Source organism: Pygoscelis adeliae, unplaced genomic scaffold (genome assembly GCF_000699105.1).
Source record: "Pygoscelis adeliae isolate BGI_AS28 unplaced genomic scaffold, ASM69910v1 Scaffold186, whole genome shotgun sequence".
NCBI lineage: Eukaryota > Metazoa > Chordata > Aves > Sphenisciformes > Spheniscidae > Pygoscelis > Pygoscelis adeliae.
The window spans coordinates 4,482,845-4,506,337 of NW_008825071.1; the positions used below are offsets into that span (position 1 = coordinate 4,482,845).

At 38.9% G+C, this 23,493-nt stretch overlaps 1 protein-coding gene across 1 annotated transcript in view; it reads right to left on the bottom strand.

The window, feature by feature from the left end:
• Nucleotides 1-23,493, bottom strand: part of LOC103919083 — a 165,389-nt gene that overhangs the window by 111,582 nt on the left and 30,314 nt on the right. Inside the window, exons 6-8 of the mRNA XM_009326538.1 lie at nucleotides 16,772-16,860; nucleotides 13,447-13,546; nucleotides 12,182-12,318 (exon numbers count right to left, since the gene is read on the bottom strand). Coding sequence (XP_009324813.1) covers nucleotides 12,182-12,318; nucleotides 13,447-13,546; nucleotides 16,772-16,860 — 326 coding nt within the window. The remainder of the gene's footprint in view (nucleotides 1-12,181; nucleotides 12,319-13,446; nucleotides 13,547-16,771; nucleotides 16,861-23,493) is intronic.

Below are 23,493 nucleotides of genomic sequence, written 5' to 3' on the forward strand. Positions count from 1 at the left end.
AAGCATCCAAGATTCTGGATGAACTAATAACATTGCCAGTTCATGCTTCAGAGAGATCGTAACGTAGCATTGAAACTGCATGGCAGAAAATTAAACACAAATGTAAGTTGAAAGCCACATATGGGGCTGTGTTTTCGTTCAACATCACACTAGCCTCAGCAGTCTCAGGTTATCATTACTCTAAGCAGAGCTAGATGTTAGTGATTTGTAGCTGCCTTTTTGCAGAGGATGGGATTAGAGGAAAGACTTCATAGGTATCATGAGGAGTTCTCACCAAGTAAAAAGGATAGGTTAAAGCTGCACATGGAAGTAGAGGCAAGGGGAGATGAGAGCTGATATCTTTGGATGTAGAGTAACATCACCACGCTACTGAAAAGTAGGGGGAGGCTAAGTGGTAGAGGACCTTACAAATGACTGGGAAAGATTATAGTATGACAGATGCCTCCAATGATAGCTAATTTAAATGCCATTAGGTGCATTATATTTCACGTGTAGACAGTCTACAGTGTGATGGAAAGCATTACAGTAGGTTAGCATGAAAGTTTACGCTTCAGTCAGAGTGAATTGTCATCACTCCACTGCAAATGGCACTTTAACAACTTACCTCAGCTGAGGATCTGCCCCTTTGTATTACTGCAGCACAGCAAAATACTCAGAGCAGATGCTAAAGCTGGTGGAACTTAATCAAGTTTCTGCTGACTCATTGCCCCAAAAGAGAAATTAGAACAAGTTAATAAATGCTTGAGCATTATACATAATTTTTAGTTTATTTTGCTGTTCTAAGCTTCTCTTTTTTTTCAAAAAGATTATATTAAATAAAATGTTTTCTCGATTAGCATTTTACGTCTTTATATTAAGTGCAATACTGCCATTCTTCCAATGCAGTCTAGGAAAATGGCAGAATGAAGCCTGGAGTATGTTATTTTGAGCTGATTTCCCTGTAACGTTAGTAAACAGTTTGATGCACAATGTCACTAGTAGCACTGTTCTCTCTTGTCTTCCCCCATTTAATGAAAATCTGTGAAATAAATGCTACAAGGCTGTACTGCTGGCATGACAAATTCCAAACCAATAAGTCTTGCAGTTGCCAAGATGTAAGCTCTGAAACTTGGCATTTGGCATTCAGAACTAGATAACCTTACTATAGTAACTACATTCACTGTATCTACAAGAGGGATGAATAAATCAACAATAATTGAACTACTAAAAGTGTCTAATTTCCAGCATAGTGCTTCAAGCAACAACTGAAATTAAAAAACTGTTAAAACACAGCTACATACCCATACAATCTTGTCATGAATGCACTGAAGCAAAGGTTAACAAAAAAGAATGAATATGCATTCTTTGCTAAAAGTAGCATTCCTTGATCTACAGTAGTGATGAACTGTATAAATGTCAGGTCCCATCTAAGTCCCACGGAGCTTCACGTTCCCAGTAGCAAGAATTTTTTATTGTTCCTGTAACATTACTCAAAGTAGGGAAAAGGCTACTTCTGGTGCATGTGGAATGCAGCCCCTGTTCTGAAGCCTGGCAGTGTTTCCAAAGTTAGCAATGATCATAAACCCTTGAAATATGGCTGGTATCTCCAGGGCCTGATCCAAAGCCCAGTGAAGGCAAATGGGAAGTTTCCACACGGCTGCAGTTTTGTGTGGGCCAGGCCTAAAATATGACTTCTTTTGTCACTTGATTCCATAATTGAGAATTTCTTATATTGCCCAAGTCATATTTCACTGAATTTCCCATCCACTCATCTTTTCTCCCACTGTTAATTTTTATTAAAATAGTACAGGACTGGAAATCTTTTGGAAATAACTAGCACAGTAGGTTAAATGGACTCAGTACTTTAGAGAAACAGGATAGTCTAATAAACAGAACTTTTAATGTAATACATTTCCACACTAATACACAGGAGAGAACCTACCATGGGGACACCAGCTTGCTGTACGTGGCTTTGAAAACTCTCTCCCAGAATTAATTCAGACTGATTATTAGCATAGCATGGATGCGTTCACCTGGGGAACTAACTAAAAATAATAGCCAATTTACCAATGAACTAGAGTAGGACTTTAATCTCCTGTGACTCTGGAGATTGGTGGCAGTACACTACAGAGTCACATCTCTGTGACTGCAGCACAGCTGGCGTTAAGCCTTTGGGTATATGCAATCACAAGGAATTGCTGGAAGCCACTGAGATGCTGGATGGAGCCATTCCTTGGGCCACTATTTGGAGGGTCCTGCTATGATCTCAACATCTGGGCTGCTCATTTATTAGGGACTGATTAAAAATATCAAGGAAGCATATTTCCATCTAAAGCCACTAAAAGATCATCTGTTTCCAGGACTAGCTATTGACCTTCATTTGGGACCTCCAATCTGGAAACTCAGTATTTACTCAGTTTTGGGCTTGAGAAAAAAATACAGGCATATGGTTGCTAAATCTTTCGTTTATCATGTTTTTCCTGAAAGCTGAGGAATAAGAGAGACGCTACCACAGTGGAGATGCTGGTTCTTACAGCTGTCTCCAGGAAAACTAGGGATTGTTTTCAAATGGTTCGTGTACTTGCATATATAACGCATGTACAGTCAGGGAAGTATTTCTCCACATGCACCGTGAGGGATAGTGAATGCTTTGTCACATGATGAACTGGAGTGAATATACATCTTTCACCCTCTGCCATTTTGTAGGTCAAACTCTAAATATGATGTAGGTATGTTAAAGCCAGAGAGGGAAAGGCAGATACTCAGAGACAAGATAAGCTTTTCTTTCCTCAAAATTCCTGCCATGTCTCAGGCTAAATTGAATACTTGTGGCATGAACATGCATCCAAGTGTCTTTTAGAAGCTGAGGATCATAATGCAATGTTTTGAAATAGAAATGATACCAATTTTGAAATACTGTAACTTACCAAACAACCAAAGATGCTAGAAGGCCCCTGTACCACGTTTAACTGAAATGCAAGGCAAATACAGACAGACAGTTACCCTGCATAAAATGATACACATGATGGTTAAGGGTGGCATTGTTTCCTCTATATAAAGCAAGCTTCAAAGGGAACAGTAATTTTTGGATTAATGAGCAAACAATGCAGAACAAATTACATCAGTAGTTAGTTAAAAGCTCTGTAAAATGGCTTGTCCTCTATTTCTGAGTAATGGGTCTGATCAAGGAATGGGATTTTTTTTTCCATCCCCAACTCTCTTCGCCTGCCATTGTTTAGACTGGAGGATTAACAGTCGAGGGCATCTCTGCACATTGTGAGAAAGACACAACATTCAGTACAGCTGCAAGAATGGCTGAACCAGGAGTATCATCACTGTGAACCCCATAAAACAAACTATCTGGCATGTTTTCAGTCATTATCTCTCAGCAGAGACCTGAAACAAAAACTGGGAGAGATCCAGGTACCAGCCTGAGAAGTTTACAGGGACAAAGTACACCAGAGAGCTACCTAGTCAGTTTAAACCAGCTCAAGACAGTGATTCACACCTTCCTAACATTCAAGCACGACTACTGCAAATTCCCCGTTTGCTGCTCTTCCTCTTAAATCAAAGGACAGATAGATTGCAGCTTATTCAGAATTTCATAACCAGACTCCCAAACCTAGCAGGTTGGGTTGGATTTTTGGATCCAAGGCCAGGCAAATGGCAGAACCCCTCTGTCCTTTCCTATTCACCTTTCGCATCTCCGCCCTGTTGCCATTTGATATTGCCAGGGAGGGAGATACTGCATTCCACCTAAAGCAAGGACAAAATACGTGAGATGAAATCCTGCTAGGTGATTGAGAAGGAGGACTTTGACATTCATCCACACTTTTATCATCACCTCTAATATAAGAAAAAAGAGTCACCAGTTACAAGGCCCATATTTGCCCAAACTTTCCTGCTTCTGCTCTTTTCAGCTTACCATCACAGCTTCTTGTTCCCACCCTTTGCAAAGTGTCTCAGTTTATACTGTAAACCTGTAACGGCAGAGACCCTCCTAACTTATCTGGCTGTTTTGTCACACATCACTGTATATTTAATAATAATTATGCCTCTGCAGAGGTATTTTATTCTGAAAGATTCAGAACTATCCCACCAGGATCTTTAGCTACTTATTCATTTTGCTACAGGCTACAACAGAAAGAGTTAGAGAATTTACTGAAATAACAAAGTCATTTTACATACATATGGTCTATGCTTCTGTGCCACAGCAGTGACAGATAAAAAGCATCAATCTATCATATTTTCCTCTCCACACTGTACTCAATAGGATCCAAAGTGTGGTACCCATTTTGCTACTAATGCACATGTATAACTCCCACTTATTTACTGTAGTGCCCTGAAGATGTGACAGTTAGCTATGTAATGCACTTATTATTTTTATTCATTCTATTCATTAGAGATGACCATGTATGGCGCACTTATAGCTTTGCTTTTCTCCACTAGTCATCAGTAATGTCATCTTTTCTAGCTCATGAAAACAAAATGTGTATTAAATGACAAACAACAACCACATCTCTCTCTACCCGATGCTTTACAGCCAGTTTGCCAAGTCTTCTACCTTCCTATGAGTCTGAATAAACTAAAGAGCAACTCAGCTATGTATGTCAAAAAGTGCTTTTGTGCTAAGCAGGAATCAAGGCTGAAAGGTGTGAAATGCTTGTGAGGGATAAATGCTGGCAGCACTCTCTCCGAGGCACTTTGACTGCCCTCGTGGCAAAGGCTCCAACAATTTCAGGAGCCCAGGCTGCTCATTGGCTGGAGAGTCAACGTTCCCAGTATTTAAAAAGAAAAACTAGCGATTTCTGTCAAAAAGCTGCATGATAGCGATATTCTGCCATCATACCCAGCTTTCCCATAATTATTGCCAAATTTGAACCATATTCTTTCACTTTTACTGAATAGGAACTCTCCAAGGGGGAGAAGGAGCGTGGGGAAAAAAGCATTTTGGCAGGGAATTATAAACCTGCTGTCCTGGAGAGGGCTAGGTCAAATTGTGAATTGCTCCAGCATAGGGGAGCATTTGCCTGCTCTTCCAGCTCCATCAGGTATAATCATACAGAAATCACACAAGTTCCTTGCCAGGATCTCTAGGAAAACTTGGTTTTCGTACTGAAGTTGCTCAAGGACTGAGCTCACTGCCCTTTTCTGCTCAAGAACGTTAAAGCCAGTAGAAAAAGAAAAAAGAAAAAACAAACAAACAAACAAACCTCTCCCTGGCACCTTCAGTGAGTGATCACTCACTGATTACTCTCAACTGAGTGATTTGTATCACTACTTTCTCCTCTCCATTGCTCAAGGCCAGCTCTCAGCTAGCGGAGTTCTGCAGGTCTGGAACCTGCAGGAGGAAGGGCAGTGGCCACCAACTCTTTTCATCATCTTGAACATATAAATAAAATTATTGTCAAGCATAATTGGACTGAAGTCCATAGGTACTCGCAACAGTAAATGTTCCCCTGTCACCATAACAACATCAAATTCCTGCAAAATCAAATGTGTGCACAGACATTGGAGGGCTTTGCAAAAGACTCCTGTAAAAGACAGTTCTGAATACAGACTCGTGTTTCCTTAGCAGGTATTTTCAATCCCTAAATTGTTTTTTCCTATTTTTCCAGCAGTTTAGATAAATTTTGACATAATTTAAGACATCCTAATATTGGGGCAAAACTGAAGGCAATTTAGGCAATACTAAATATTGCATAATCCATGGAAATGAGTGGGTTGTAGCTAGAATGGGTCCCTAATGTCCATAACTTGCTGAAGGTGAGCATGGCTAAAAATATTTAAGCAGGCTACTATAGGAGGAACCAAAGACAGAATTTATAGATTATAAATACAGACACCCAGCTTTCTCTCTGGCACTGCTAGGACATGAAGACAACCATGCTTTTGGTTGTCTAATCTGCTAGTCACCTCCTGGGATTTACAAGCTCCTTATTAACTCTGAATATCCAAGTCTATGTTCTTCTGCCACTTAAATTACATAACCTGAATTTGGACAGAGAGGGAGCAGACTCCAGATGCCTGCACCTTTTTGCTGATTTCAAATTTGCTTCCAAACAGTTTGGTCCCCTCTGTCTTCACCTCTACATCTGAATCATCAGGAGGAGATACACCTTATTTCTCATTCACTTTTCCCTTGAACCATTTTACCACAATGCACTGGTACAGGGATATAATTCTGCAACTCCACAAGGCAGCAAAGAAATACAGTCTCTTTAAATGAATGCAGTTCATTGGACTTTGTCCATTTATGAATTATACTAAATAATAAAAGAAGCAACAGACACCTTCAGAAAAATCACAGGGAATAAGAAAGATGCCATAACTATATTTAATGATTTGTCCATAAGCTGTTTCCAAAAAGTAAACTTTTTAGTGTGATAGAAAAATCCCCGACAAAGCTAAGACTAAAGCAAAAACTCTGAAGAAATACGTACTGGTCTGCTGTAAAAATTCAATCTGCAAAGATGTGAGGACATGCACCAACGTAAACACCTATCTGACATCTGAATACATTAAAAAAAAAATCCATGACCTGTGTCCTGCTATGACTTGCCTGCAAAACAAAACTCCCACAAAGAGTACAGAATCAGGACCAATCCTGGTGACACTGTGCTCACACAGCCAAAGCTTAAGCATTTTTAGGAATGACATGTGAAAGATTTGAAGGCATTCAAAGAAAACAGTGCGACTTCTGATTTCTCCTAAGAGGTAAAGCTTGACCTGCCTTTAAATCTCCATCTTGAAAAATATTAACTAGATTCCACTTCAAAATGGAATTAGAAACAATGAAACGGGGTTTAGGTGGACTAACAGAAGTTACTGAGAAACCGTTTCTTGAAGTAATTTTTAAATGATTAGCACTTTTTGAAGCAAGCAATAAAGAGCTAGTCTCCTTTTCACAAAGTTGAATGCCTACTCTTAATGGCAATATTTTATATATAGTGCATGAAGCAGATCCTACTAGGACAGCTATAAAAAATGGTAAAATTTGACCTTTGATTTTAGGTAAATGTTACATATTTGAATAAAAGGTTGCATTTATAGGCAGCTGCAGAATTCTTTCTTATTTTAATGAAATCTTTAGAAGAGCTCAAGGGAGTATCCAGGGAAACTTTTTAAACAGGCAACACTAATTTTGAACAAATTTTAAACACACAGACAAGCATTTTCCTCCAACATATGATTCATCACCCTCCTTACTCGGTGTAAATTCAATCTGTTCTGTTTGTATGACATAAACAACAAGCAGTTTCACAGGAATGAGGCAAACCATATGTGAAGGTGTTTTAGAAAGCACAACAGGGAATACAGCAAGCAAAGAAGCATCTGCATTTATTTCAATGTCAAATCACATGTGTATTATAAAGGGAAAGTTTATTGTTTTTATTAAAAAACAACTTTACTGAACTGTGCTGTTTACAGTTAACTCTTCCTGCCCCTCAGTGTCCTCATGATTTGGCAAAAAAAAAAACAAAAACAGCAGGTAAAATCATAAAAGCTACAGGTGCAGAGGCAGGGTTGCAAAGGGGTCTTCAACCCTTTCCCCCTGCCCAGGCTGGTGTACGCTGCCAAGAGCCTGTATCTTCACCCTCCCCTTGCTACTCCTCTTGGACAGGGGCTGCATCTGCTCCTGACAGCTGCAAGTGAGGACCAAACCCTGGTCCACCCCCCCTGCATTTCAGAGGTGCAAGAATATAAATCTAGGTAGGATGTATTTGTTACTGATGCCTGCAGGCAGCGGGACACCGGCTCGTCTCCTGTCTCAAGATACTGTCTGATCCTGCACCGATGCTGCACAGACCAGCCTGCAGCCAAGCTACCATGGGCATCATGTGGCACTGCTGTACAGGGCGCTGGGTATTCCCCCACAAAAGGTAGTGCCCTACAATAAATTATTTTTACAGAAGCTGGCCAGAGTCAGCTTAACACGTTTGGAGTTCAGGAGAAAATATTTCAAAGCAGCATTTAGCCTGAGTATGAGCTACAGGCACATTGTTAAAAAGCTAATTGCATGGAGACAAAGGATGATCGTTACATTTATATTGGTGTATAATATTAACCCTTAAGAGCTGTGTTTGACGATAAGTTGTTGGTGATTGAAACTGCTAGTTCATTATTTATATTTAAACTCAAGCTTGAAGATTTCTAGAGTCACAGAAAGTGTTTATGTAATTTTTTTTTGGTATTAAGACAGATAAAAGTTTCTGAAATCTGGGATCTTTTTCCTATGTCCTCTAAAACTATGCATAAAAAACAGTGTTAAAGTGCTGAATTGCTGAAATTATTTCTCAGATCTGTATTTATTATGCACTTTCAGGCAATCTGGCTATATAGTGACAACTTGCCATGAAGTACATTTTTTTCCTCAAATTTGGCTTGTTTCAGGGAACAGAACAGGGCTAGAAAGCTTCTGACAGCAGGTTTGGGGCTGCAAGGGTCAAAATTCCTCCACGTGTTTTCTCTCTCAAGGTTATAGATTTCACCTGTCTTATTCAGACAATAGCCACTAAAAATATTCATGTTCTGCTGCAGGTTACACAGGCTTTTAGTTCCAGAAACACAAATTTCTGAGAGAAGGGAGGTTCAGAGGCGGGAGGGAGGAAATGGTCCTGGGGTCGGCTCTCCAGGAAGGTCTGCAAAGTGCTTGGTGGCTGTTTAGCAGCTACGGGGCTGTGACTGCAGCTGACCACATCAACGGCGTGCACCTCCCTGTAAGATGTGACCACGTTCGTCTGTTGTCTTAGCTTCTTCTCTCTCATCTTATGTTTTGGACTCATCCCACTCGCCACCAATTCACTGGACCTAAGCAAAAGCCTGCTGCTTTCGGCAAGTCTGTATGTGGGCACAGTGGAAAAGTCACTCGTGTAGGCTGCAAGATCGAAGCTGAAGGCTGCAGGCTTCTGCAGCCAGAATGATCTTTTTATTACATATGTGTATAATGCCCACTGTAAGGAGGTTTGACTATGGCCTACGGACGTGAGACACTACTGTCAAATTAGTATGAATGGAAAAGGACAGGCAAGCTATAGCAATGGAAACAAAAAAATATCATAATTATCAGAAAAATTTGTGATCACAAAAGAATATTTTGCTTGTACTCGCCAATCTCCCCGTTGGCAAGCCCTAGAAGAAAAGAGAAGATGAGAGAGAGGAAAGAGGAGAGAAAAAAATACAGGGAGAGTCGGGGAGAGAGAGAGGGAAAAAAGAGAGAGACTGAGACAGAGTGGATACTTTTAACTTGTCACAGTACAACACTAGCTTTTAATTAATACAGGGTATGTACAACTTTGAAGACTGTTGTTTGTGCAGTATTTTATGATAAATACATTTTATGGGATTTTGTTTTTAAAGAGGATTTTGTAAAATAACCTAGCCCAATAAATGATTTACCAGCTGCAATAAAAGATCAAGGAAATTGCTCAGATTGCATCTTGGAGCATCTAAAACTCTGAAGTTTACGGAGATCTAAGCTGCCCCCAGATCTACAGTCCTATTAAAAATTTTTGTAGTAGCTAATTATCTTGCATTGCATTTTTTAAAAGGTAGCAATCCTAGCAGAGAGGAAGGTCTGGAAACAGACAAAGAGCAATTGGTGCCCTTTGATGGAGAAAGTAGGAGAGAAGGAAAGGAGAAGAGACAGACAGAAGTGAGTAACAACAGAAACATCATGCTGGTATGGTAACAAATGGAACTAACAACTCATAAGGTATCAGATACTCCTTCAATCACACAGGGAAACTGAATTAACTCTAAGTTTAAAAAAATATATATTATTAAGGACACGTTCTTTACATGGCATGCTAAGTATAACATCTATATTACTTGACCAAGAGTGGAGTAATTTGTTTTCCTATTTTTTTCTTTCTGATAAAGATGATGTTTTACCACAAGCGAAGCAGAAAGCAAAGAAACATTCTCTAAATTCTGTTTTGTTCTAACCTCATGGGATTTTCATGCAATAAATAAGTAAATAAAGCAAGTGCTGGTTCTTATTTCAAACAGGATAACAGAGACAGTAAATAGAATGGCATATTGAAATAATAAAATACTAGCCTCAGTTGTCTTCACAGAAGGACAAGCAGCACAGTCACCATGAAGCATGCCTTGTAGCCTTTGTTTCGTACCAGGAATATATGGTTCATGCCCTGTGACTTACTGTGCTCAGACATACCCCTGCCCCCCCAGGGAACCCTAGCAAAGCCAGTGTCCCTGTAGGCATAGGGCTCCAAAGTCAACTGGGCTTCCTAAGAAAGGACGAAGAAAGGAAAAGTAAAAGCAAAAGGAAGAAAGAACCATCATTTTTTCTTGGTCCCCAAACCAGACAGCGAGGTGCATGCCAACTTAGACAAATGCCTGTTCCCTCAGCTCCTCTGGGTGCCTTGTGCAATTGCAGAGGCCATGGGCTTCAAAGCCTGGGGCCAGGTTGCTTCAGGGGCAGTGACCAGAAACCAGTATGTGCTCCACGAGTGCTTCAGTGCTAAGGAAGGATGGACTTGGGCCCCTTTCCCAACACTTTCAAGCTGAACAACTTTGAAAAGAGTAAAGGATCAATGCTGCTGACTTTAAATGTTAATTTTATCACTGCAACTCTGCAAGACACTGAAGAGGGACAGTGAAGTTCACCACCACAGAAAACAAGCACCTTGAGATAGAAAGAATTGAAGATAATTTGGTTAATTTAATCTGAAAATTGAGGTAGGTAAAATAAAACAGTGGGATCCGGCGAGGATATTTGGATGAGAACTGCTACTCTAAAATCTATTCTTAAATTATGGACAGGATGGGGGAGTCCTTAATTGCCCAAAATAACCATGATTAATTCAGTAGAATTATGGCAGTCTAACTATATGATTGTGTTTTATTTTTCCACTTGATTGCTGCCTCCTGCAATACTCAGGGCTGACCACCTCGAGGGTTGAGTTCAGATTTCTATAGTGAAAATGTACTTTGTGTCTGTAGGGTCTTCACCTAACTTTCTGCCAAACTTCAAGGGCGCCAAGTGAATGTGGCAAGTGAAAGCAGGGAATGACAGGACTAGTGATGCTGAAGGCTGCTTGGCTTGCCTGATTAGATAATCCTGCCTACAAATGTTTCGATAGGGAAGTCATTTAAAACTAAATTTTCACAGACATGCACCCTATTTTGATGCTCATTTTCTGGATGCTTTATTTGAAACTCCAGGGGCTGATTTGCAGAAGACCATAGGTGCCAGAGATGTACATTACAGGTGGGTTTTGAACACTCAAAACACAATACAGAGCTATGTGAAAGACTGTCAGATCATTTCATTTAGTGAAGGATTGGGTCTTCATTGTTTTCTACTAGTTACAAATAACTGTCCAACTTTTGCAATTACCTTGAAGATGAAATCCCAGGAAAAATAATTATAAGTAAATGAAAATATTTCATTTTGATGCAGTCTTTTTAATTTCACTTTAATCTATCTTTTCATTTTAAGTCATTTCCCATATGTGTATTTTATGAGAGAGAAAAGTAATAATATTTAAAGTAACATCCAACAAAGGTAGTGTATTGCTCTTAAAATGCTGAAAAGATTTTACTAGAAATCCTCTTTCATTTCTTCCCCTGACACAGTTTCTCAAAGCAACGCAGCAATGTCAAAATTGCATTCTGAGACAAAAAATGCTTCCAATTTTTTTCTAATCAACTTCAATCATAAATAACACTAAGGAGTCAAAGAAAATTCAAGTCTTTGGTTACTTATAAATGCTAGAAATATCCTACCTCATATCCCTATCTGTGAAGGTGAAATGACACCCCTTCCTTACTTCACAATGATTTTGTGGAAAAAGTAACTCTTATTTGTAAAATTCTATTGGGAAGGGAAGTATGAGGAAATTAGTAATTCTGAATTCCAGGCAGGGTCTGCATGTTGTAAATAAGACCAGGGGCCACAATGACCAAAAAGCAGAAAATAAAATACTTAATATTTACACAAATAAATAGTACATACAGAGAAAAATTAGCTCTGTGGAAAAATAGCATATGATGTCATAATCACAACTTGCATGCACAAAGGGGACAAACTGACATTGCTTAGGTAATTGTCAACCTATGTGTTGGATTTTGCAGCCTAATAACATTCATCTGAATGTAGATACCTCTGTAATACAAGAATAACAAGGCATACTTTTGGGTTGTGAAACTATTTGAAACTGAGATTATTTACCACACAGAAAAAGTATATTTCTCTAAGTCCTCCAAGTAAAAATTGCTCTCTTCAGATGCTTTTCCTTCTTCTGGTCTTGCATTGTTCCCAGGACCTGATTTTTCTTGATAACATTGGTCAGGTGGGTTATTCCAGTTGATCTTTAAATGAAAAGAAAAAACAAGTTGGAATAGTAAGGTAATTAGCTGGGCACAGCTAGCAAAGTAAGAGCTGCCAGTTTCACCCTGTTTTGAACTTCTAGCTCTGTTTTACTCCTCACTTGAACTTCTAGCTCTTTTTTATTCCTCACTCTAAAACACACCTGGAAAACAGCAGTGGCAAAGCTGGCTCAAAACACTTAAGAATAGAATAGACTATTTCAGTTGGAAGGGACCTATAATGATCATCTAGTCCAACTGCCTGACCAATTCAGGGCTGACCAAGTTAAAGCGTGTTATTAATGGCATTGTCCAAATGCCTCTTAAACACTGACAGGCTTGGGGCATCGACCACCTCTCTAGGAAGCCTGTTCCAGTGTTTGACCACCCTCTCAGTAAAGAAATGCTTCCTAATGTCCAGTCTAAACCTCCTCGGTGCAGCTTTGAACCATTCCCATGCATCATGTCACTGGATCCCAGGGAGAAGAGCTCAGCACCTCCCTCTCCACTTCCCCTCCTCAGGAAGCTGTAGGGAGCCACGAGGACGCCTCTTGGCCTTCTTTTCTCCAGACTAAACAAACCCGAAGTCCTCAGCTGCTCCTCATAGGACATTCCTTCCAGCCTTGTCACCAGCTTTGTTGCCCTCCTCTGCACGTATTCAAGGACCTTAATATCCTTCTTAAATTGTGCAGCCCAGAACTGCACACAGAGTATTGTTCAGTGAATTGATTTATGTTCCTATAAGGCTGTGGTTTGACAAGTCCTCTCAAGGAGGCATAAGCTCGTGCTGACACCAGAAGAAGTCATGCAGCCTTCCTCTACCTGCTCGCTTTTTCCTGTGTTGCACACCACACTCTGTCAGCACAAAAACTTGGACATCCACATAGTAAAACATACGGAGGGAACTGATCTGGGAAGGGAATTAATGCTGTTTGGCCTCTTTCTTTTCTTTTCCTTTTATTAACTGGGTTACCTCTCAGCTGGACCCATTCTGATCCAGGCCACCCTGCACTGGTGCCAGCAGAAGGGAGGAGAGGGACAGTACTGCATGTTTCAGTGCCGGTGCCAGTTTATGCTGATTTAAACTACTCCTTGAGCTACAAAGTACAGAATCCCAACCTGTGCTCCTACCTGGAATAACATATTTACGTGCATGGGGCCTAATTCGGTACTGGCATCGCCTCTCTCTGGAGTGACCAGCAGGTTCCTTGCATGTTTGGCGTTATCGCCCCTGGACAGAGCGCCAAACGTCACTTCCACCAAGAGACACAATGAGGTCATAACTTACCAAACAGACATCCGCAGGTGACTTCATGAAGCTATCTATTAATACCTTCCTAGGCACAAGACCAAACTCTGTAAAGGGTTTGTTAATATTTAGTGAACAAGCCCAGAGAGAACAAAGGGGTGGAAGTTAAAACCAGTTATGTTCGAACTAGAAACAGGACTCCCTTTTTGTTCTTTGTTTTAGACAGGGAGATGGAAAGTATACTGTTTAGAGGTAACCACAAAGGGAAATTTTGGTTCTCCATCCCTTGACGCCGATTTTATGGAGTAAGTGGTTGAAATTTTCTAGCCTATACTAGAAGCTAACATAAATGATTTAAGGTCCTTTTTGACTTTCGTATTTATGAAATCTGTTATGAACAAAACATCAAAGTTTACTCTCTAGGTCTCAAAAAATCTCAGAGTTTCCGGGGAACACAGTGTTGGCATTAGATGTAGTCACATCACTGTATACTTTGCTAATTATGAAAACTACAAAGATTTTTTTTTAAACTCGCTAAACCATTTTGTTCTAAAAGGCAAATTTGAATTCTGAAGCTTGGATTACATAGACCTCATCCACATTTTGAATTTTAATTTAAGGCTCATGGACATAACAGACAGAGGTTCATATCCATACCTACATAATGCTAAATATGGTTATCAGTAAACATGACACAATCATCATATTTTCAGCGGTCATTGGAAAAGCTGCCACAAGCAATGGAATATATTGTCAAAGAGTGATTCTATGTAAACATGAACAGTTAAGGCAGAGTAGAAGTGGGTAGCATGCTCAAAGCTGTTTTCATACACTAAGACCAGGCAGCTACAGACAGCATTGCGTTTCACCTAGTCACGACTGCCCAACTTAATTCCCTAGAAAAAGTCAAGGTTTCAGAGTAGGTAGTGTGTGCAAAGTACCTTGTTTGCACTAACATTGTGTCCATGAAACTACCCTTGTGCAAAGTAGATATAAAAGCATTATTTAAGACATAAATCCCAAAGGTGTTAAAGAGTATTATGAGTGAATTTCTCTGAGACTGTGTTTGATCTTATCTGAAGTACGAAAGCAGAAGCTCAGTCATCTGCATGAGGATGGGATTATGGCCACAGAATATATTTTACTTCTCTCAGAAGTCACTGACTAGGAGCATTGTGTCCTTCATAGCCACCACAGAATATCTTGAATATATGCAACGGTGTGCACACTCATTGCAACAAAAACTAAGTTGTCACTAATGCCCATCATTCAGAAGATACTCAGTGGGAGACTATTTGCAACTACTTAGCATAGATGAATTTGGGGGCGGGGAGGGACAAAGCAATAACACCTTTGGTTTTGCTGATATATCCTATATTCCCCAAAAAGGTGAGGTCAGACCCAAAGGTCTTTCTGTTTGCTTTTGTTACAAAAAAATAAATTAAAAAAGTCTATTTATGAAAAGAAAAGGGACAGCTGAGGAGAAAAAGCCACGACATGAACTTCTGTCTTCTGCCCCAAGTCTGTTCTTTACATTAGTTTGTAATTGTTCCCAATAGATGATTGTTGGGTAAAATGACCTTAGAAGATGGTTTCAGTTCCAGAGATACAAGTAGGCCCAAATGACATAATTCAGATCAAGTGTCTAAATCTCGAACATGCTAAAACAAGGATCTCTCTGAACATTAGGGTTCACTCATCCCATTAGAAAAGGGGGGCTCTTACAACCTTTGAAAGGAAATTTCACATGCTCACATTTCTTTTGTGCAGAAGTATTCTCATAAGAGGCTCAGTTCAGAAATTTATTTAAACATGTCAATAACTGTAAGCTTGTGAGTCATTTCACTGAGTCCAAAGGGACTAGACAGTGCTGAATTACCCATAGGCTTACGCACCTTACTGAAACCAGGTCACTTTAATGTGGTTTTGAGAGCCACCCACAACTGAGGTTCCTAAAAGAGCGCGGCATTTTGTTCAAAGGCAATGTGCTATTATGGGATTGTAGGAAATGGATTTCACTCTGCCACTCCCGTGGGTTGGGTTGCTTTGCCCATTACACCCACTCCATCAGTCCTTAAGTCCTACACACACACCCCCGCATGCACACATCAGTCTGCAGTTATGTTTATAGATAACTCTGGTTTCTCCAAGTTATCCTTACCTCCCTAAAGAAATAAATCACTTGAAAACTTAGTCATTTAAAATGGAGGGAATTTCCAGTTGGCCAGTATGGTTTTGCTCATAGATATTTTTATGTAGATCATCACACTACTAAAGTCAAAGTTGCGATAATAATACCCAGCTATTGAGTATTTGTGCCACAGTACATGTATAGGTATAAACACACAGTACACAAGTTTGTTAGTACTCTGAGTACTGTGATGACTTTTTTCCAAGGGCAATTAAAAGCGTTAAAAATGTTTCAGAGTACATCTAGAACAGGGTGAGACAAATTGCCAGAACAATTAATTTGAATATTCATGTTTGCAGTTATAGTTCACTGCAGCCATGCTGATCTAAGAAGGGAAGTGGAGCAACACTTATAGAGAAAAATTGCATCCTTCATTGGAAAATACCTTATTTAGAACAGATAATGCAGGTAGAAGCAATTCTCGGGAATACAGAGTCTTCTTTGTGTCTTGGTTCTCAGGATTCACATTAAATTGGAAAGTTCCAGTAGTATCTCACCCAGAAAGTGTTGTCATGATGCAGATGTGATTTCATGGTAACTTGTACTGATGACACAGTATTTGTTCACAAATTAATTATGTCCATGACCAAGATACTACAAATAAGGATACTAAAATTATCCGATGGTAGGGATCTTCTGCACAAGGACATGAGAGCTTGAAGGTTATAGATGCATAGGAAACCTATCTTCTGTTTAAACATTACTGAAATAATATCATCCTGCAGCGCAGCCTTGATCAAGCTGCTGTGTCTGATCACTGGATGGTCTTTCCTACTACTCCTTTGAAATTCCTTTGCTGAAGAGATTAGCTCCCTATAGATCTATGCAGGAGACAGCAATACTCCTGGCCCTGTGAAGCCTTATGGTAGCTATAACAAAATTCACAGTGAAAGATTAAAGAAACACAACAACAACAAGCCAGCCCACAAATCATTCCTAAATGGCACAGGTAGAAGCTCCAACGGCTTCACCATGCACTTTAAGGGAGATGTTGACGTTCAGACCAAGGCCAGTACCTTGTGATGTCCTCCTTGGTCTTCCTTCGGCTGAAATGAGCTGCAGCGCTCATCTGCACTGCCACAGCTATCTTGGTAAAAATCATCCTCTGTAAGGGGGAGGGGAAAAAAAAAAAAAGGCATTTTTATATCAGTGCATAAGACAAAGCTCTGGAAAGGAAGGAGCTGGGTTTTGTTCCCTCTTCCACCAAGATCCTGTGTAACTCCAGGCAGGTCATTTTTTCCCCTCCATCCTAGTTATAAATAGGTGGTTAGTTCTCTCCTACCTTCCAGAAGTGTTAGGATGATAAATGCAGAGAATACTTCAGATAACATGGTGCTGGAAATAACAATTGTCTAGGCATGAAGCAGGGGAAAAAAGTAGAAATAAAGAAATAACAGACACAAGAAGAATGACAATGAAGGGTATTTTAAACACCCCAGAATGTGTTCTTCGGAAAAGAGAAGGAAGTTCATTTTCTTGTATGGGCATGGTTGTGGATCGAGAATGAGGCACGGGGAACCAAAGTACTCATGTTTTCTAAGCAATGTTTACTCAGGTAATGTGTCCCTCAAACTCCTAAAAAGCAGTGACCTGTGGAGTGAAGAAAAATGTACTCCCACATCATAGGAAGCAGTGGTGCGATGGAAATAAAGGTATGTATTACACTTCTCAATGTACAGCACATGGAGGACAAGTCAAAAATATACTTAACAATTATTTCACTTTTTCTTTTTATTTACTTCCACTTCTCCTCAGTAAAAGACAGTCAAGTGTACTTAAAATCACAGCACAGGCAGCATCTGCTCTTAGGTGTTATAGTTGTAGATATATAATATACAAATATATAATGTCACAGCTTTGAGCCTGTGTGTGTGTATATACCTATGGATATCTTTCTATTTCTTACTTTCTATATATATATACACACATGTATAGGTGTATATGTGCTGAGCATTCATAGTGGGTGAGGTATTTACAGGTATTTACGTCCTCTGGGGTGAAAGAAGAGGTCTACTGAAATCAGTGAAATTGCATAAAATACAGCTGCTGGGTATGTCACGTGTGTGCACACATGCAGTATAAACAGTTCGAGTTGTCTTCACATATTCCATATGTGATACATGTATGTACCCATAAACACGTATTAAAATAGAAACATACCTTTGTAAAGATGGTTACTGTGGTTTTCTTTGTTGTTCAATTTTTTTTTTTTAATTTTGGCTCACTGAAATGGGTTTCCAAATAGCTTTGCTGAAATAATGAAGGCTTTGACAATGTTTTTGGAGACAAATGAATAAAGCAGTAATTACCTTGGCCAAAAAACCAGCACAATAAAAAGAATAAAGAAAACAATAATAGTCTACATTTAAGAAATGGGAGGGAGAAGGAACTCAAGTTTGTTATTTAATCATGACATGCTCTTTTTATATTTTATTTGTAAGGCTCTGAATGCTCTTTTCTTTCTATACCAGTGAGCTCATTACTTTAATTCCTCATAGATTTCTCTGAACAATTTTTGCTAAGTAAAAACACAATGTAATTCTTCAATGGCTGTAACAGTAAGAAGCTGCTCAAATTAAAGATCAATAAAAAGTACAGAAAAAATCTGTATGAAAATAAATAAATAAAGGAGAAGATGGCAAATGCTTGCAATTAGACAGGATGAAAAATCTAAAAAGAAATTAAATTTAGTTGTAATACATTTCCCATTCTTTTCTTCACGAAAATTACTACTGAAGTGGTTTTTTTTCTGTAATTTAAATGTTAAGCTGCCAGATGTGTGTCTCATGCTTGAAGAGTTGAAGCTTTGCATTATTTAGCATATTAAGATTCACAGAATTTAAAAAAGGGCTCCTTTATTGCCTGGAGGTTCTAATTAAGTAAACCTTAGCCTGGTACATTTAAAACTTGCAATACAAGAGATTTTGCTTCCTTTTTTTTTCTCTGCAGCCAAGTCTCATCAATATAATAAATATGGAAAATACTTAAGATGATATAATTTTTCTTTGGCTTGAGGAATTAAACCTATCTATTATTTTAAGAAGTTTTTAATAGAGGCCAGCAATCAGAAAGACATTTAAAGACTCCAGTCTACTTTTTAATCATAGGATTTGCTCTTAGTTAGTGGGGGAAAACGTGTCTTATAAAACTGAGCTATGTAGAAATTGTTTCTTCCACATGCACAAAACAAAGCAGTTCTGAGAAAGAAACAAGAATCACACAGTTCTTTATTATTAAATTGCATTTTACTTTTTTATAACTTGTTATAATTGACCACAGAAAACTAATAAAGTATTAATTAGCTGTGCTATCAGCAATTTGTTCATTGAAGGAGTTCGGATGGCTGCATCAAAAACTGTAGTAACATAGAAATTCCTTTGACATACACTACCTATAAATCATACCTTAAATACAGTTATTTCTACCATTTTAGAAAATGTCAAAGATGTCAACTTTGTCCAGATATCGCACTTAGCAGTGACTATTTTAGTAAATTGACTCAAAATACATTTTGTTCCCTGGCAGGGGAACATAATACCATTCATGATAAAAATGAGCTATTTGAGGAGGAGAAAATAGCACCAAGTAAGAATGATCAAAGACAGGTATCATAGCGATGATAAAGGTACAATGGCAAGTGTAAACTCTCTGTTAATAGGTTTATTTGGAAGTCAACAAACATATACATAAGAGCAGGAAAATGTGATTACACCAGGGCCTGGAAAAGACAATAAAATTCTTAATCCAATGTTATAAATCTGTGATCAGGTATAAGAAGTCCAGCAGAGTAGTTTTAATGCTGTACATATGTATAAGACAAATAGGAAAAAGTGCTGAGACCAGTCTTACTTCTTGGTGATATTAAGGCCCAACAAAACAGTTTAGATGCTACACAGCTCACACCTGATATGGGATACAAAGAAAGTGTCACCTGTACCAAGTCCCTAAGTTCAGCTGGGACCTACATTCTTAAAACAGGATGGAAAGAGGTTGGAAACTAAAATGTTAGTGCTACTCCGTTACCTTTCTTAGCGTGAGCCTTCTTGGGGCAATAGCTGAGAGTAGTAGCATGACCTTTAATAATGGAGGGTGTCTTACTGCTTCTTAACCCTTGTAGAGTATAATGTAACCTTTTTTTATCCTCTACATTCAGTCTGGAAGTTATCCTCTTTGGTTATGTTTTCTGTAACAAGTGCTGTGGTGCAGCAGGAGTGGATCTGTAGAATGAAACCAGAGATTCGGAGGACACCACTGAACACTGGGGACCCCACTGTGTGTTAAAGAGTTTATGTCAGACTAGCTCTATTCTGGTCCTGGGAATTGATGGCCTATTAATACCTGATACACACCCCTAAAGCGCATCCTGTTGCTTAGCTTCACCCTAAAGGAGTCCAGAGCTTGTCCTCTGAGATCACTCTGCAATGCAAACCAGAGAGCAGCAACTGGGGCAGGGCATTCCCTTCAAAAGTGCCCTAAAAACCTAAACGTTAAAGTAGACGCACCCTTTGTGAACTGGGATTAGAGAAGGGTGGGAAACAGATTCTCTGTGATGTGAAACTTTCAGAAGCTGCATATAGAGCTGATACTGTGAAATTTTGATATATTTGGGGGCGGGGGGAGAGACATTTCTAAAGTTTTTTTTAAGTTATGGATAAAAAGAAACAGCACAGCTAGGAAATTACATTGGTTTGGTGGGAAATACTTCTGACTCTTATGGAGGCAATGTAGAGAAGGATGAAGTGCACTCCCTTCTGATGGCTGCAACCTCTCTTTCAGTCAGGAGGAAAGAATTTTAGAGTGGTGCCATCCAGAAGTGGGGCAGCAGGCAACAAAGAAATCACCAGCTTGGTTAGATTACAGCAGGGAAACAGAAAATAATATGAAAATCCTATCTGGACTCCCTCCCTAGTAATACCCCAGCCTGTGGGAAATCAAACAGCGTGGTAAGAGTTGGAAAAGAGAAGAGTTTGGATTACGTGGATTGCACAACTCTAAGCGGGAGCTGAATTTGATCCTATTGGCAAGAATCAACCCAATCCTTTATACAGTCCTGCTCAGAGGAGGAAAAGGCCAGCAGAGAAAGAGAAAGTTCAGCTGTCTGAGGCTCTGCCTCTGAGGCTCTACCTGTAGAAAAAATGAAGAGCAAGCAATCTTAATTTTAAAACATCACTTTGTTCCCTTTAAAGTGGCACCCGTGAGGAACTACCAATGAGAAAATGTTTGAGTTTTTTCATTTAGCTAATTATTTTTGCACCTGCATACGACTGTTATGCAGAAGCAAACCGCATGTCAGAAGGAGAAGAACGTCATTGCATTATAATGAGCTATACTGCAAGGAAGGCTCACTGGTTTTCATGAAATTGTTTCAGAAGTGGCTGTGAGCATAAATGTAATCCTCTCAACAAAACCATTTCTCACCTACACAAGCATATTTCAATAAATTAAAAACTTTCTCTCCAAAGGTAATGATAAAATTAGAATGAAATTGTCTCTGTGTTTGGTATTTTGATATGCAGGGGACATTTTAATATGTTCTGAATACATTTCTGAGTGTTATCTGCTAATGTACTAACTTCTCAGTTAGCCTGATGCCATCTTTGCTTAGGTGATACTCTGAAGCTTTGTTCAGACAGAAATGTTTTTTGATGTCACAAAAGGACACAATTCACTTCCCAACACTTTTCCACAGAATTGGAGAGAGTTCTGAATTGAAGATCTTAATGATCAATATTTAATATTCAATTTTCAATATTCAGTATATTTTAAAAGACAGACATTGAGTGAAAGAATCCTTCTGAGCTGGTAGATTTGAAAATCAGGGGCTAAAAATTTGTCCTCGGTGTGCCATAGAAATGTAATAGAGCAGACGATTGAAGGAACAACAGAAGTGGTGTCAAACCCCAAAAATAGGCAGAATGCAAGCTGCTTGTAACAGTCTGACTAACAATATTTATGAGAAATATTTTACATATTTCCAGGGGTTTTACTGTGCTACGTGAATAACTGGGGGCTTTGAAAAGAGACATCAGGCTTCATATGAGAGGAAGGCTGGGGAGCAGCTGCCTGCTGGGATGAGCATTGGTGGGGAGGAAAATGCAGGCACTGTTGAAGCTCCAAATTAAACATCAGTTACAGTATAAATCCTAGTTTATACGTGGTTCTGCAGAAATTATCTGGGGATTTCAAAATGAAGCTTTTTTCCCTCCCTAGTTTTGAGTGCAGATATTGAGTTTAGTGGTTACATTACTGACAGTGTTCCATCACAGAAAATCTGTGCTTTAGTGACATGTCTTTTTAAACCAAAGTTTTGCATTAAATTAACATGTAATAGATTTAGCAAGTACCAGCAATTGAACTCATAATGAAAAACTTCTGTTGTCTTGTGAATAAAGAAAAGCAAAAATGGTTTTTACCTAATTCGAATCCATGGATGCTTTTAGAGATCTGCTTGTAGTTCAGGTAGACTCCCTATTATACAAGATCGGTTTTTAAAATCCTCAATAGATTATAGTATCCTCAGTAGATTATAGTATTACCTCTTAGAGTATACTGAGTCAGATCCTCTGATGATGCAAAACAATGCCCTTTGAATCTAACCTTGTTTTGATAAAAGTTGTAGTAATTCAGTACCTTTCAAAATCAGACCACTTCTGTAACTGCATTGTCTCAGGGTATTTGTAAAAGACCCTCTTGAATTGAAAATGTGGGCTCTAAAATGCTTTTTTTGGCATTGGATATCTGCCAAACTCCATGTAACCAATTTGAATAAAAATCCAACATGCTAGTTTTAGACCTAGATAAGCATTAGTGATGGGGGTAGGGGGAAAAGGCGAAAAGAAATAGCTGTCTACCTGCACAACTAATAATTGGGTTTGAGATATACATTCTAAAGGTGGAAACATCCAAATGTTGGCAAGGAAAAGAAATCAGCAAAAAATTTAAAAAGCAGCCAAAAGCAAATGTCAAATACCATTAAAAGTTAGTTAAAAAAACTTTTGTTCATGCAGGTTACTCATGTTTTAAATACTGTGAATATTCTAAGCTGCTTTGCACAACTAATGTTGGGCAAATTAATTAAATGAACTTCAAAGTAGATTCCACTAACATAAAAGTTGGAAAAAAAATTCCAAGCTAGGGCTGTGATTACGTTCTCGGAAGGACCAACATCTAGAAAAGACATGTTAATGAAATGTTGGTCTTATTAGGAGGTGTACTGAAAACCCTTTTGAAAGATTGGAAAATTTTTTTTTTTTTCTGTAACATGCTTAAACTTTTGTCACCAACACCATTTAACAAAAATTGACACCAGCTCTGTGTTCTGCTTCTTACGCATCTATGATGGTCAACATCAAAACGCAATGTCTATGAATCCTGACTAAGCAATGCTATGCTAGCTCCTACCTCTATTTGTGCCTGCTTAACATGAGATATTCAACAAATGTACCTATAACAGCAGATGCATAGTCCTAGCCTTCTTGGGCAGTCAACAGAGAAGGACAGCTCCAAAGAAATGGGTTTTGAACTATATTTCATGGGTTGCTGTAAAAGGAAAGCTGGTATGTCAGTTGGCTTCAAATCAGAATCCAAAATTCTACTGCATAATTTAAGGGAGCCCACAGACTTGAAGACGATTACAAACTACACTTTACACAGATAAGAGGTAACTATCAGACCTCAGGTAGCTCTCTCTTACCTAATATTTCCCAGTTCAATGTCTAAACATGACCTATTATAGCCT